General features: G+C 42.6%; 1 protein-coding gene across 4 annotated transcripts in view; it reads left to right on the forward strand.

The window, feature by feature from the left end:
* rims2a (regulating synaptic membrane exocytosis 2a) overlaps positions 1 to 15890 on the forward strand; it is a gene marked incomplete at both ends in the record, with an annotated part of 135094 nt that overhangs the window by 116656 nt on the left and 2548 nt on the right. For 3 of the 4 annotated variants that reach the window (XM_083990457.1, XM_083990459.1, XM_083990458.1), the window contains one exon: positions 2059 to 2303. In XM_083990457.1, coding sequence (XP_083846583.1) covers positions 2059 to 2303 — 245 coding nt within the window. The remainder of the gene's footprint in view (positions 1 to 2058; positions 2304 to 15890) is intronic. The other variant, XM_083990456.1, reaches the window with a different exon arrangement.

Below are 15890 nucleotides of genomic sequence, written 5' to 3' on the forward strand. Positions count from 1 at the left end.
CATTATCACTGTGAGCCGAGCAGATGAAATACAGCCTCACTGTGATGATAGTGAAAGAGCATATTTCAGAATGTCACCTGTAGCACATCAGCCCTGTCCTGTTGTCAGGAGCTGAGGCGCTTGAAGTCTGCTTCAAAGCTCCTGGGCTGCATTTTACTGATCAAAGCCACTAATCTCCCAATAAGCATTCAATATTTATGTGTGAAAGTACAGGCTGATCCATAACAGAACCTGCTGGCATTAGACCCTGGCATAAACAAAAGGCTTTACTGCAGGCTGAGATATGAGGTGTGCTCATTCTGCAGCACATCTGACTCATTTCACCAGCGGCTGCCAAACTAAATGTGGTGTAAACTTGAAAACACAGGGACCAGCCTGTGTGTGTGCCAGGTGGACTTGGACAGCAGACTGCTGAAGCTGTAGCGAGGGGGAGAACATTTAGATTAAAAGCATCGCTCACCTTCCTTGTCAAGGTAATGCTGCACTTTGAAACCCTGACCATGTCGGACATGATCCCCAATATATACTGATGATTCCCCTGATTCTGATACAACAGAGTTGAACACTAATGTCTAATATAATATGAAAGAGCAGAATTCGAAGCAGCCTAATTGAAGTAATTGATGGAGTCAATTGTCAAAATGTATTTATTCTTCTCCCATTTCAGTCGACATGTCTCTCCATAACTCCTCTTTATAAGACACGTTTCACAGTGGAGACACTAATTAATGAACAGTAGCCCGAGGCGCTACACGTAACTCATCCCATTAAGAATACAGAACCTATGAAACAGAATGTAATTTGTCTCTTTAAGATAATTTTACTGGCAGGGCTAAAATAAGACCTTAATTTGGACGCTGGCCTATTTCCTTTCAAACAGGAAGAGTTTGAGAATAATGCTGCGAAGAAACAACTTTTTGTGTACAGTCAATGTCCTGAATGAGTGGTCACGACTCGGGGCCCAGAGAAGTTGCACAGTCATTTCTACCTGCAGAGAGCAGAGGAGTGCAGGTGTCCGACAGAATGTAATTGCACTTCCTGTCATCTTCAAGTCATAAGCAAGTTGAATTATCTACCAACTTTTGGCTCATTCTGGCACATTTGATGTTTCCTCTGAAATGAATCTTTAAACTAAAAAACAAACAACTGACTGAAAGTTCAAACAGATGTTAGCATCTTATCACAAGGTTTCATGAGTCGTTTCACACTAACGTTACTCAGTTTGCCCAAAAGTACAAATGTAAAGTTAAATATACCCTGAGCTCATGAAATATGAATATGTGTAATGTCTTGAAAGCACAGACATTATGAGCACTTTGTTCTCATGTATGAGCCAGAAAGAGGGCAAAGACACATGTTAACATGAATAATGAATTTATTTAAACTTTTTTAAAAAAAGTTATCTTATTCATTGACAAGAACAACTCTAAGGTAGTGCAATAAAGTTACTGAAGATATAAAGTCCTAACAAGCAATTACAAGCAAACAACTGATTAAATGTCTAGACTGAGCACCAGCTGCTAATCATGATCAAAACCCTGCTGCTGATTTCCTGTCTCACAAAACTCTCACTTCTAATGATTATAATGATCTGTGGACTCACAGTCTGGTTCAAGTCTTCAATAAAAAAAGACATAAAAAGGCAACTATTACTGCTCAAAGTGACCAAATAACGTTGAAACTTTAAAAATGAGCAGTTCTCACCTACATAAATACATAAGAATATAAAATGGTTGATCTTCTGATGCATGGATAGTCTTAAACCCCAAACTCACCTATACTGTAATAAACTGTCATGAACTCCTGGACCTGAATTCTGTCCTTTTCTCCTTTTCACCCCACACCCTGTCACCTGCTGTCCCTCTCCTGTCCTCCTCTACCCTGTCCTCCTCTCTCCTCTCCTCTCTTCTCCTCCTGTTTCTTCCTCCACCATCTCTCCTTTCACATCCACTCGGCCTCCTCTCTCCTCTCCTCTCCTCTGCCCTGTCCTCTCCTCTCCTCTCCTCTCCGCTCTGTCCTTGCCTGCCCCCCCTCCCTGTCAATGGCGGTGGCTGACAGTGACTTTGCATCCAAAATGAAAAACAGGCAGATGGGCTCGTCGGGCGGGATAAACATTACCAAGAGCACAAGCATCAGCGGCGACATGTGTAACCTGGAGAAGACGGACGGCAGCCAGTCGGACACGGCGGTTGGCACGGTAGGCACTGACGACAAGAAGAGGCGCTCCAGCATTGGTGCCAAAATGCAGGCCATGGTTGGCATGTCGCGCAAGAGCCGTAGCACCTCTCAGCTCAGCCAAACAGGTAGGGCATCCAAGTGCACGGCCAGTGTACTGTACTCTCTTGTATGTTTATATGTGCATCTGTCCTATAGCCTTCTGTCGTATCTGTGTGTGTTTCTCTGAATGTTGACTTCTAATCCTGCTCCTCTCTACTTCTTCCCCTTCCTCACCCTTTTTTTCCTATCTACAGGGGGCTCTGGACTTTGCCGAGGTGAAAACAACAGCATGACTTTTTCTCACACCCTCTCTTTCCCTTTTTTTCTAGGTTAACACCTCTCCTGGAAACCCCTCTTTCTCTTCCTACCCCCCACCCCCTTTTTTCTTTCCTTTTTCTATTTCGCCACTTTTTATGTCTTCATCCATAACGCTGATATTATTTATTGTCCTTCTGTTGTATTCATTTGACATTTGATTTGAAAAAATGTGCTATTGCTGTTGACGGCTTTGCGTTTCTGCCGCCGCCGCCGGCCTCGGCTGACTGGAGCGGGTCACGTTTTGTCACCTTTCTACGTGGTGATGCTCTCTTGCCTAAGATGATTTGTGGGTGTAAAAGGCTTCTTCTGTGGGCGTTTGTGTTTCTCGGAGGGAGTGCATGTGAGCGTGTGTGCACATGCAAGATATGGACTGGTTGGATGAGTTGCGTTGGTGTTTTCCAAACCCATTGTCCCTCAGCTGAATGCAGGAATATGTGTTTTTCTGCAGTGCAAAGAGCTTTGTGACATTTTGCAGGGCATGGTGCTATTACTTTTCTTCTGTGTGTGTTTTTTTTATCCTTCTTTTTTACTGAAAGTGCTCAATAACCATTTGAGAGTGACAGCTACGGCTGTAGCTGGTGCCAGACAGTGTGAAAACAGCTTAGCAGGTGGTGTCAGCAGTGATGTCTCTGGCCCACAGATTGGGCTTTGGGGCTGTTTATGTGAACGCCTTTTTAACCCTGAAGTGGTCAATAATCACCTCTGGCCATCAGCAGACAGCCTGGTGGAGGGATGGAGAGGTGCATATAGAAAGGATGATTGGTGTGATGGGGGAGAGGTGGAGGGGGGGCGGTGTTCTCACGTGTCGTGCTTTGACTGGCACATGGGCTGCTGCCTTCGGCGAGTAAAAAAATTCTACTAATTGTTAATCATGTCATCTTGACAATTACTGTATAACATTGGTGACTTAAAGTGAGGTTTAATTATAGATCTGGATAGAAGGATAGAAGTAGAGCAGCTCTCTATGTCAACTATTAATGATATTATAGTTAGATCGCTATCATGGAGTTTACTTTTGGACAACAGACAAAAACAAGTTGACATTTGTTCAGATTTTTATTTTTGGATACTCACATTAACACAGTCACAGGAACAAAGTCGCACACACACACTCTTCCCTGTGCAGACACAGCACACTCTGGACAACTTGCATCTCCTAGAGCCCATCAATATTTCACTCAGTGCTGCTGAGTGCCTCAGATGGAGCTTCACAGAGTGCTTCAGTATTTGAGATCTGTCTTTGGTTCTGCACCAGCACCAGCACTGCCAAGCTGCCTTGTGCCCTACTTTGTTGTGCACTATCCTGAGAGGCTCATCGCCCGCTAAAAGGGTGCATTCAAAGGACGGTCGACTTTAAGAGGCTGCTCGGCGGTTTGTGTGCACTGCCAAATGCTGGGTTGGTGGTGGGGGGGGTGGGGCGGATCAGCCGAGCGGCACGTCTCTGTCTTTGACAAACACAGGTTGGTTCGATGGAAATGGATGTGCTCCCAGGTGGCCGTCATGAGCCGTGTGTACACAATTTGCAGTTCTTGGTTTGAAGTGCTGGGTTTTGTAGTCCTGCTCCTCCATGGAAGGGCTCCCGCTTTTTCAGGAAATACAAATGTATCACGTTGCCTGAATAAATGTTTGCCGTGCTGTGATGAAGGCGGTATACGTTGTACAGAAGTTCATCAATTCATCATGATGTCAGGAGCTGACGCTGAGTGTGAGGGGGGCAGCACAGAGAAAGACAATAGACAAGAAAGAGTAGCCTCCTAAATACCTGATTGCATTCAACAAGGCATCCATAGGTACTGTAGAACATAGCTGTGAACAATGAAACAGCACGACGTCTTTCTTTGTTGAGAAAAACAAAAAAAGAGGACAAGGTGTCATAAAGAAAGCAAGTATGTGTTTTTTTTGTTGTTCAAGAAAAGAAGAAATCAAATGATGAGCAATGATGTTGCCAAGAAACAGAGAAGTATCACAGAGTTAATTTGAGAACTGACACTGACTCTGAGTTTGACACGAGCTGTTTTAAAGTGAAGGTTAAATGCATGTGCTCATTTAGAGACATTATTAATGTTAAACTAGTCATAATGAGCTGAAACCTCAGGTTGATTATGATCACAATGAATCATAATTATGGTCATAATAAAGACGTCCTCTTGTCCCTGGAACATGTATGATTTAAGCTCATTGGAGACCAGTTCCTTCCCTACACGCCCCAAACCAAAGAACGACTACACAGCTTGACTCAGCAGAAACCATACAGCTCATTGAAAACCAATTTCCCTGCCTCTGCCAGCTCATGTCTTTGTATCCCACCCCACCCCGCCCCACCCCCCACTGATTGGCATCTGAAAGAATACCTGTTTTTTCTTCTCATTAAACCTAGTGCATTGCATTTACTGTCTGTGCTACATATTCTCAGTAGAGAGGCACAAAAACCTGCTGATGAAGATGTTGTCAGCAGTTCATGGGACTGACGCACTGTCCACGCAAACAAAGTCTAGTGTGCAGCCTTAAGGTTTAATAAACACACTGAAAACATATTCTACCTAAAACACTGCAGCATTTTGATGCTTTCAAACATATATTATTGAACTGATATTGTCGCACTTCCCTATATAGTTTGTATCCATATACATACTGTAGTGCAAAAAATATGGCAGTATGTTTCCCACAACATTGCTCCACCAATACAGATGCACCACTACAGTAGGCCCACTGCAGAGTTATTGTGCAAAATACCACAATATTTAAAAGGCCGTTTGTCCAGGACAACATTTTTCAAGCAGTTTGCTGCAACTGTTGATCACAAAAGGATTTGTTGTGTGTGCATTCAGCCAAACTTAAAAATGAGCTTCCTGCTCTTTGCTTCATGTCTTTATGTGAATTATTTAGGATTATTTCAATTCCTTCTGCAGGAGCAATCCTAATTTTCCCTCCACTCTTTCTGTCCAGTATGCACATTGGGAAGACAAGCCCTTTCAGTCCAGTGAACTCTCTCTTGTCTCTTTCTGCCTGATGACCAGACAGAAGAAGACAGCTGTCTCTCTTTCACAACGCTAAAAAAAAAGATTCAGCTTTTTTTCTCTCTCTCTCTCTACAGTTTTTCTCTTCGGTACCCGATAATCTGTTTCAGTAGCAATGGTCTCCATCTAAGATTTCAGATGGTGTCCCAGAAACATAATCAACACCAATCTGTACAGCTCAGCACCAGCCTTTGACTATTACGGCTGCGGAGATGAACAGCGCAGGAAACACAGAAAATTGGGCCTTAATAGGCAAAAACAGGCACGACTGCCCACAGTGATATAGAAATAAGAGAAAGATGGAAACAGTGGGGAGGATTCTGAGTACGTGGAATAATACATTTTAAGTAACATCCTGCGTCCTCGCCCCCAGGGTGCAGCCTTGAGTACCCCATCATAATTCTTCTTACGTCCTACTTTTCTCGACATGACCCTGAGAGAAACTCAACGTTTGGATCAGACGAGACTCTGTGAGCTTCTTGTGTGATACCGCATCTCTCGTTTCTTGTTTTGAATGCATTCATGTTGCATTGTGCCATAGCATTGGCTCAGTATCACAACATTGTCCTACTTTTACTTACAGGAAAAGCTTTGATTTGATTAACTGCTGATGTCCAACCTCACACCTCAGGCACATTGCTAGGTAACAGTTTGTCCATATGCTGCAGAGATGTTTCACACGGTCAGAAGTCAAATCTTCAGCGTTTTCTAACACGTAAATGTTCCCAGGTTCACTCACGTTTACTGGTAAATTCAAAACTTTACTTAGAGGCACATGTTTCCTGAAAAAAAAAGGGAGAGAAGAGAGAAGAGTACCCCAGCCGCCCCCTCCCCCTCCTCTCTCACTGTTCTCCAGATACTGACGTAGTTCTGGACCTGCAAAGTCCTCAGACTGTTTTGTATGTGGTAAAATAGCTGAACTTTGAGCTTTCAGTCGGGGTAATTTGTCTTCTGCGCTGAGTTGGGTGCCTATCTCAGCAGCTCCTTCAATTGCTGAGGCTGCTAATTAATCTCCTCTGGGGCCGGAGCAGACAGACCGCTCTCAGGATGATGCATGAAAGGAACACAGCAGCACAGGTAGAGCCGAGGCCGAGGGACACCGGCGCTCTGCTCCTCTCTCGCCCCCACCTCCCTCTACCCTACTTAGTCTCTCGTTGAGTCCTATAACTGCTTGTATCTCCATATCATCATTACATCTCTCTTCTTTGTTCTTCTCCGTCTTCTCGCTCCACCTTCTCCTCTTTCCGTCACTCCTCTAGCGCACATCGATGGTAGCCTTTCCTGTCTACTATACCTCCCCCCACCGCTGCACCCCTCCCCTTCCATCTCTATTACAATAATCCACTAGAGGACGCGTGGCTGTTAATCAGCGTCAGTCTCAGATGAGCCATCTCTGCAGTGACCTAAATGTGTGGATATAGTGTAGGAGCAGTGCTGCTTTTATAGGTTTCAAATTCTATTAACGGTTCTACTGCAATATACTGAAAAAGATGCTGGAGAGCTGTCAGGCCAGTAACCTATATACACTCAGAGGGATAGAAAATCCACTGAGCTGACAGAGAAATGTGTTTTGTATTGCATCTATCATGGTGGTGCTGTTGGAACTGAGCTTTGTCTGCTGGTGTTGATTTTCTCACCACTTTTTCAGAGTGGTTGTTGTACACCACCGTTATGGTGTGATGTGACCTGACAGATCTATCCATCTGCCAAGAGCAGCAATCAGTTTTGATGAAGTGTCCGTGTCTTCTGGTCCATTGACTGTACCGGGCTGAGGCTGCCACGCACCCTCTGAGATTCCTCTTTAAAGTTACAGTATTAGTCATACACAAACGTGCGTTGCTTGCATTTACAATAAGGCTAATTTATCACACTCACATTGTAGGAGGCTACTGCACGAGTCTGTCTATACATTATGTTAATATTAATGCAAATAAGGGCCTAGTGTTGCAGGTGTGCGATGTCTGAACATTATGCGGGAAAAAAAATCATAGTGCGATTATTTAGTCTGATTTTAGAGGTTGAACCAAACATGCATGTTCCTCTACATCAGGTTTGAAGCACCACAGTGCTCCATTTATAATGGTGTGACAAAAAATTACAGCCCCTTTGATTTTGGATATTTGCATCCTTTATGGAATGAATGAAGTTATGGATTTAATGAAGGCGAAAATCAATTAAGATACAGCAAATTTTTCGTTCGTTTTTTTTCACTCTCAGTTCTCTTGAAACCAGAGCATGCTGACTATACTTTAAAATCAAACACAACTTATTTGTCCCTAAGCATTTTGATGATAATATCCCCTTGAGATAATTGACTATCCACGGAAATGAAATCATTTTTTCATGGTATCAGAATCACAAGTGTGTCTTACCGAAACCGCTTAATCTTTATCTGAAGAAGTTCTTCTGTAAGCACTGTATTAATTACTGACGACTTTATGTTTATTCACAAGCTGTGACGTGACTATCAGAGCTGACGGACTAAATAAATTGTTTTCACACTGAGAGCAGCACATGGTGTCTCTCCTAGCAGACAGCGTACTCTGCGTTATCCAAGAAATTAACCAATGTTCTTGTCTTGAAGATTTTTTTTTTCTGTTTTGTGGTAATTATGTTTGAGCATAATTGAACTGTGATCCAAGCAGAGCAGAAAAAATATATCATGTTGACCCTGGATATTACATGAACAATAACTCTGCAAGCTGTGCAGGAACGGGGTTGATGGAAACGCACTCATTGCCACTTTTATAAAAGCAATACTTTTATAGTGTTGTGTATTAAACTAATTTACCCCCAAGCAGAGCAACAGCATTCTCATGAGTTTTAATTTATTATACTGATTAAACTAATAATGTGTTTCTCACAGATTTTTCATTGGCGCTATCAAAATTCTTAGAAACAGCCATGCGCATATATTAACAGTTTCATTTGAAAGCACCAGTCAGTGTTTAAATTTAAAAATATTAAGTATATAAAATATTTTTGGTGGCACATTATCTGTCTTCACACAGCATCTCAATAAGCTCAGTTAAAAAAGCTGTTGATTCATCCTGTAAACTGTGCCATGCTCCACCAGCTGCTCAGTGTGATTGGCCTGCAGTGTGGCTCATGTTCCTCGGCCATATGTCTCCGTTGCCTCAGTCTGAGGCTTGGACACAGTTTAGGACACGCTTGTGTCCACTTGTGTCCCGCATTTCAATCCACTTCATTCTTGCCTCCCATCTGAACCGGACTAAAAATTAACTTCCATCCTACATTTTTAGATTTTTCTGCTTAAGTGATGCTAAAAATACTTTATGGACTTCCTCTTCAGATTGTTTTGTCTTCAGAAGCTGACAGCTGCTCTCTGGAGCAGTCAGTCAAAGAGGAAGTCTGAACAGACATGCACTAGAAAAATACTGCGGTCAGTTTAGTCATAGAGCGTGGGCATGATGATACTTCTGCTCATTTGCTCATGAAGCTGGTTCTAAACATGTTTGTTTCCTGTTTCAAGCGTGAGGCATTTTTCACACACAAAGGAATTTTTTTACACCTCACGCATCACAATGTTACAGTAAAACACAAAAGGTCAGCTGGACTGATGTCAGCAGTTGGTATCATGACATTTCTTCTACACACGTCAGGCTTGGCACTGTTTAGATCCTTTCTCTCTCCGGTTCACTCTCCATCTGTTGTGGCGTCAGTGTTTGCACCACTGAGTGGAGGGAGGCAGCCAGGGGACGGACTGTTCCAACTGCTACACCTTCACGTTTCAAACACGCCTCTCTTCACCTCGCACCTTCTACTGAAGGTGTGATCCAAATGCCAAGAGTATGTGTCAGCATGTTTGTGTGTAAAGTTGGTGTGCTGTGTGTGTATGTATCTGTATGTGATTTTATATTTATATATATATGTACATGATACTCAAGGGTTTGACATAACCCATGGTCCGCTGGCTCAGGGCCAATTAAAGTACAGGCAAGTTGATTGTCACTGTAATCACTGTAATCAGCGATTGGCCGGTCACTGGCTGTACGACGACATGCATCGTGATTCGCTAGAATGCACGTGGGAAAATCAAAATGCTTCATGTGATCAGCTGTTTATTTTTTAAGCTTCATAGAGCGCCGGTTTTGTCTATTCTGTTAAATGTAAACAATTAATGTGAACAGGGTTTTTCCTGCATTACATAGAGAATTTGGACGCGACAGCCACCACTAAATTTCTCACCGGCACCAGCTCACAAGTTGGTGTTTTTTTTCCAGGTTCCACCACCACATCATTTTAATCCTGGAAAATAACATCTGAACAATTTAACCAATTTCAATTAATAAACACGGTTTGGTTGAAAAAATAGTTATTTTCATTTTTTGGTGGCCGAGCCAATGAAAATACACACGGGGACAGTGTTGGACACTTTATTTTTTTATTCTCACTGCTTTCATTAACATTTACGTTTATATGATAGTCACCGCTGTAGTTAACTTCTCTTCTATAGTACAGTATATGAACGGTTTGCTGCCTCCCCAGCACCAAAAACTCAGAGCTAGAAGGAAAGTGAGCAACAATATAATTAAATCGAATGGCTGTGTTGTTAAATTGATGAAATTGCCCCATGTTTGTGTGTTTGCATGAGTTTTCTTGAGCTGCACTGCATTGAGCTCACAGGGCCAATGCAATATTAGACTATTGTACAGAATTAAGACAAATGGGCATATGAAATACAACTTGTCCAGACATTGTGGCACTGTGTTGCAAGAAGGATCTTGGGTTTGAACTCCAGGTCTGGAGCCTTTCTGCAGACAGTAGTCCTGACTCCTGACAGTTAATTCATTAATGCTTTAATTGTAAGATTGAAGCTAGAGTGCTCTGACACGATGTTAAATCTTATTCTGAAACTGAAGCTATTCCACCTTGTAATTTCTATCATAGTTGAGCAACGTCCCTGATAGGAAACTGCACTTCCAGACCACAGCGCTGGTCTGCATCAAGGTAGACAGCAGGGAATGTAAACCAAGAGAAGAGAAAGTGTTTGCCTACATTTGTGCTGTACTGGTGTGTGACCAGGTGTGTGCACACTTAAGTGCATGCTAGTGTGTGTTTGCCTACCTCTATGTGTGTGTGTGTGTGTGAGTGTGTGTGTGAGACAACCAGGGTTAGAGCCCTCCATTAAGGTGTGTTTACTGTGTGTAGGACCAGAGTCGCTGGCTGACGCTCGTCCTGCCCCAGGCTCATCAATTAATAAGACGTCCAAGGACTTCCTGCTCTGATCCCGGCCGCCTGCCGGGCAGACTGTACATACGACTTCTGGGACATTACACTGTTTTGTTGTTGTAGTGGAGTTGGTGACATTCTTCACATTCCTGCCTCCTGAGGCATCTGTGATTTGGAGGTGTGAAGTTACTGTCACGTAAGGATTGTCATAGTTTGGAGTGAGAACAGATATGTTGCACAATGTGCTTTAAGTTTCTCCATACTAGTCATGTTGTGAAATCAGAAACTGTTACCTAAAATGGAGATACTCTTCAGCAAGGATTAACAAACATCTTTAATAATAATTATAATTATAATGATAACAACTTTGTTTATTAAAAACAAATTAACTACAAAGAGTGGAACGAAGCGTCTAAAGACCTGAGTTAGAATTTAATTAAAAAGAAAAACAACATGATAGCGATGTATGAATTCCTCATAACTGGTTTTTCATCTCTCATGTAAGTCCCTCTCTGGTCTTTGTACCTACGGTGACACATTTTCTATAGAGAGATGAACTGAACAGACCTAGATTCTCATATTTCTTCAAATTGATTTAAATAGTCTGATCTCTAATAAACAGACTGGCACAGCCTTGATTATATCAAGTATTATGTGACAAACAAAAGTTTTCCCATGGCTTTTTATGTCACGTATGAACTCTTGATTCTTTGAAAGGATTCATGGTGATGGTAATTAACTTTTTTTTTCATCAGGTGTGTGCATGTCTCTCTCTGTGCCACTGTGCAGTGGGTGGATGGATAAGAATAAACTGTGCCATACAGTAGGTGAGAAAGTTGAAACAACCAGCCACGTGCCCAATGTGTTTTCAGAGTGAATAGCCGTCGGCACGTGTACAATGACGCACTGGCTGAGACACAGAGACAAGATAAACAGTTACTGTGATTTGGTTATTACCTCGACCAAGCACATGTATGAGCCACATTTGTGTCAAGGTAGTTTTTTCTTTGCAAATTAATTTCACTACCTGCTGTGAGAATTCTATGTTGTTGCCATGTTCCTGTTTGTGCTTCTCCAACCAGTTTAATTCACACCATATTTATGACTTAACAAAAAGATGACGAACAGATTCAGTCATCTGACCATCCCAGGAGAAATACTAAAAACTACACAACTGATCCTGGTGTTATTAATCTTAGAAGTACTTATAGACTTTTTATAATATAAGGTTCTATAGATTTGTTATTTGTGATAGACATCACAAAAATATCCTTAAAACATGTCATTGTTTTGAGATGATGATAAAGACTTTTTTTTAAGTCAATATCTATTACATTTATAACTGATGCATTATCATTACATCCACTTTGTTGTGGAATACCATGAAATAAAAAGCTAGAAATAGAAATAGAAATATCAGTGCTCTCAATACTAATGTTAACATACATACTGCTGTTTGTCAGACATTATAGTACTTTGGCCATACCCATACCCTCAGTGTGACAGCATGCTAACATTCACAGTTTAGCACTAATTATAAAGTTCACTGAAGGAAATGTTATTATCTCTGCAGGTAATTAGTCGTAAGACCATGGAAAAATTAAATAAACATGTCATCTAATAATGATGCTGTTGGATGAAAAAGTTATTCTATCACCAGAAGTTAGTGCAATTCAAGTCAGTGACATTGTCAAACCTAGAGCTCCTCATCTAAATATCCATAAAAATACAGAATTCTGTCAAAGACACAGATTTGTTGAAATAAAACAAACAGATTACAGTAGTAGTAGTATGTAGGTTAATGTCACTGTTTGAGCAAAAAGAAGCCGAAACTCTGCACAGAAATGATACTGTAGGCCAATGCCTGAAGAGAGACCCATTTAAAAACAAATCAATTCATTGTATTGAAGCTGTGTTTGTTTGTCCAGTTTCCCACAAGCTGTGAATGTGAAGTGTTGTTTTTGGCTGAACTGACCTAGATGAAAACCTGCGAATGGGCACGGCGCATGAAGCAGCTCCTTCATGGAAGTAGGTTGCAGTGTCTCTTAGAGGGGAGCTGAAGTCTCAGTGATAACACTACAGGGAGCGTTCTATATTTATAATAGAGCAGCGGCACCATAATCGTCTTGTCCTGTGCCTATTCTGCCAGATACGTTCAGAACGAAGCCACCACAGTTTTCAGCAACATGTCAAAGCAGCACAGTTTCACTCCATTTTTCTTTACCGAGCCGCAGTGCTGACGGTTACCAGAGGAGCAAAGTTTGGCATTACCTGTCACACATCATGCCAGTAGCAGATTTATAAGTCTTTTCAGGGACCACCTGTGAAGAGAGCTTCTCTCTGAGCCCTGCGGCGCTGTGTCTCGGCTCTGGAGTGTTTAAAACATCCTGACCTCCACAAATGGTAGAAATGGAGTGAAAAAATGTTAATGTTTTGGTGAGTTTGACACTAATTCAAACAAAGAGCTTTTCTGATTGTTTTTTAAACCACGCTTTATGATCGGTCATGTGAAACACAACACAACACAGCTGCGTAATAGTGGTAGATTTTGAAGTTTTCTGGTTGTGCATGTGACTTTGATCATCCACTTGTTTTCTTATTCCACGAAAGAGCCAGAATAAGCAAACACCACTGTATTTAAATAAGAAAGGACTGAGGGAGCAAATCAGAGTTGGAGTTTGGCACGTGAACTTTGAGTGACCACCATGTGGCTGCAGCAGGGCTGCTGGCAGACCTAATGACAGCTTGTTTTCACTGGCGCCTGTGGCTTAGATGAGTAGAGGGAGGGATGGAGGGACAGGGGATGGAGAGAGGAGGAAAATAACTCTGATAAATGGCTCAAAGGAAGAAGAGTGTGAAAAAAGAAAAGCAAATGATAAAGGAAGAGGTGAGAAACAGAGTGTGGGGAGGAGGGAGAGGAGAGGAGAGGAGGAGGAGAGGGGGGGGCTCAGTATCTCTGGGTAGAGCTTGTGCACCCGCAGAGTCAGTCGAGGTGCGCCTTAGCAGCCTGGCTCTCTGATTGGTGGAGCGCAATGCAGCTCTCTCCCCTCCCCCCCTGAAGAAAGAGGTGCAGCAGGAACGTCAGACCCAGACAGCACAAGACTCAGCTGCTGAAGCAACCGTTCTCTGAAGCTCTCCTTAAGATGCAGCTTCCAGAGCATCCAGGGACAAACTAGATGAGAACAGACCTCATCTACTGTAGTGTAGCAGCATCCTCTACTACTGGCTTTAGGAATTTCATTTAGATTTTTAAAAAAATTACCCAGTAATATCAGCTGACCTATCTAGTGGATTCAATTCACCGCATTGAGAAGGACGACCGCCGGTCACCACCATGGGCAGGCAGGGGCACGATACCTCTGCTCCGGCTACCGGGATGCGAATCCAACGCTCCCAGAGCAAGATGAGTCTGTCGGCATCGTTCGAGGCTCTGGCCGTCTATTTCCCCTGCATGAACTCCTTCGATGAGGAGGATGGAGGTAAGAAGACAACGGGGGGGAAATGTCACAGGGTGCGCTGGTGGTGAGCGGAGGGACGGCAGTGACGGAGGAGAAGGATGCAGGATTAGTGGAAAGATACAGAGGTATTGATCGTTGAGAGAACTGGGACAGGTTGAAAGATGTAATTAGTTTAATTGGTACGGCAGCATAGTTCAATTAGGATAATAGTACAGTGTTTGAGCTGTACGTGCGTTGTTAGAGGGATGAATTTAAAGTTAATTTATTTGCTTGCTGAGTCAAGAATAGGCAGTTTATTCTTATTATATCAGTTAGTTGTGAAATAAAGCTTCTGCTGGCTTCTGCCCTAAACCCTTCTGCTTATGTTACTACTACACTACGCAGTGTTTGTGTTGTTGGTGAAGATTCTCAATGGGACCTGTGTGTTTGCTGCTACCTGCTACCAGTGGCTATTTGCTAGTATTACAATCATCTCATGTCCTTTTAATAATTTTGGTTTAGTTTAGTTTATTAATTCATTTGGTCGATTAAAAAAGAAGAGACTGACAAAATGCATAGATTGGTCAGTAATACATGCAACCAAAAGGTGTAGGCTGAAGCAATAGCTTATTATGCCTACAGTTTGTACATTTACATAGTGAAAATAAAGAACATTAAAATAAAAACATACGTGACAGTGAATGACAAAAAAAAAAGTAACTGCAATGAATCATTGTTTATACCTCGTGCGTTATTGTTTACTAAGCTCAGGACTACAGCAGTGTTGTTGACCACTGCATGTGTTTATTTATAAAAGGTGCTGTAATCACTTCCCATTCTAGTGATAGGAGGTTTATTTGCAGACAAATAGATTTGCAATGCGGAGGGCCACGCCAGCTTTTGCCTGAGCTACAACTCCACACTCCACACTCACTCACTCGTACTCACACTTGGCAGGCGAGCAGCCACCTCATCCACTCTTCCTGTCTGGCAGCGCTGAGGTTTGAGGGCGGTCGCCCTTTTGATGTCGAGCCAGGTTGTCTTAACTTTTTAGGCGACTGCTGCTTCAGGCCGCTGCCGCTGCTGCTGCTGCTGCTGCCACATACTTAACCCTAACACATGCACTTAATCAGCCAATAGTTGTGACGCAGTCTTTATTTGTAGATAAGTCCAATGTATGTGATGTATATAGCAACTATACATCAAAGTTACAGCCTTCAAATTAAGGTTTATATCATGCTTTGTTTATGATTGAGGTTGCGCGAGGAAAAAAAAATCTGCAGTCTTTGGTTGTAATTATTATTATATAAGATCATCTGTTGATGGATATTATTGTAACAGGGCTGCGTATCAGCGACATGTGCATCTGACAGTTTGTGCCACAAATCAGGAGAAGATGGCTCATTCTCCATGTTCATTGATAACATCTGACTGGCTGCTGATTGGCAACAGAGGTGTATGAGCTGCAGACGTCAGAGTCGACCTCCGCGACTGCGTCTGCTATTGTAGCGTGTGTGTGCAGAGCAGGAAAGAGGAGGCGGAGGCCGGGCTGAATAACTGAGATTTCAAGGCTGAAAGGCTTCACCGAAGTCTGTTTATGCCTGTGTGAGATAGGACACACAGGGCCGTCTCTCCTCTCCTCTCCTCTCCTCTACTGCTCCGCTCCTCCTCAGAGGAGACAAGGGAGCAGAGAGGAGGCAGAGTGAAG

Source organism: Trachurus trachurus (genome assembly GCF_905171665.1).
Source record: "Trachurus trachurus genome assembly, chromosome: 16".
Lineage (NCBI taxonomy): Eukaryota > Metazoa > Chordata > Actinopteri > Carangiformes > Carangidae > Trachurus > Trachurus trachurus.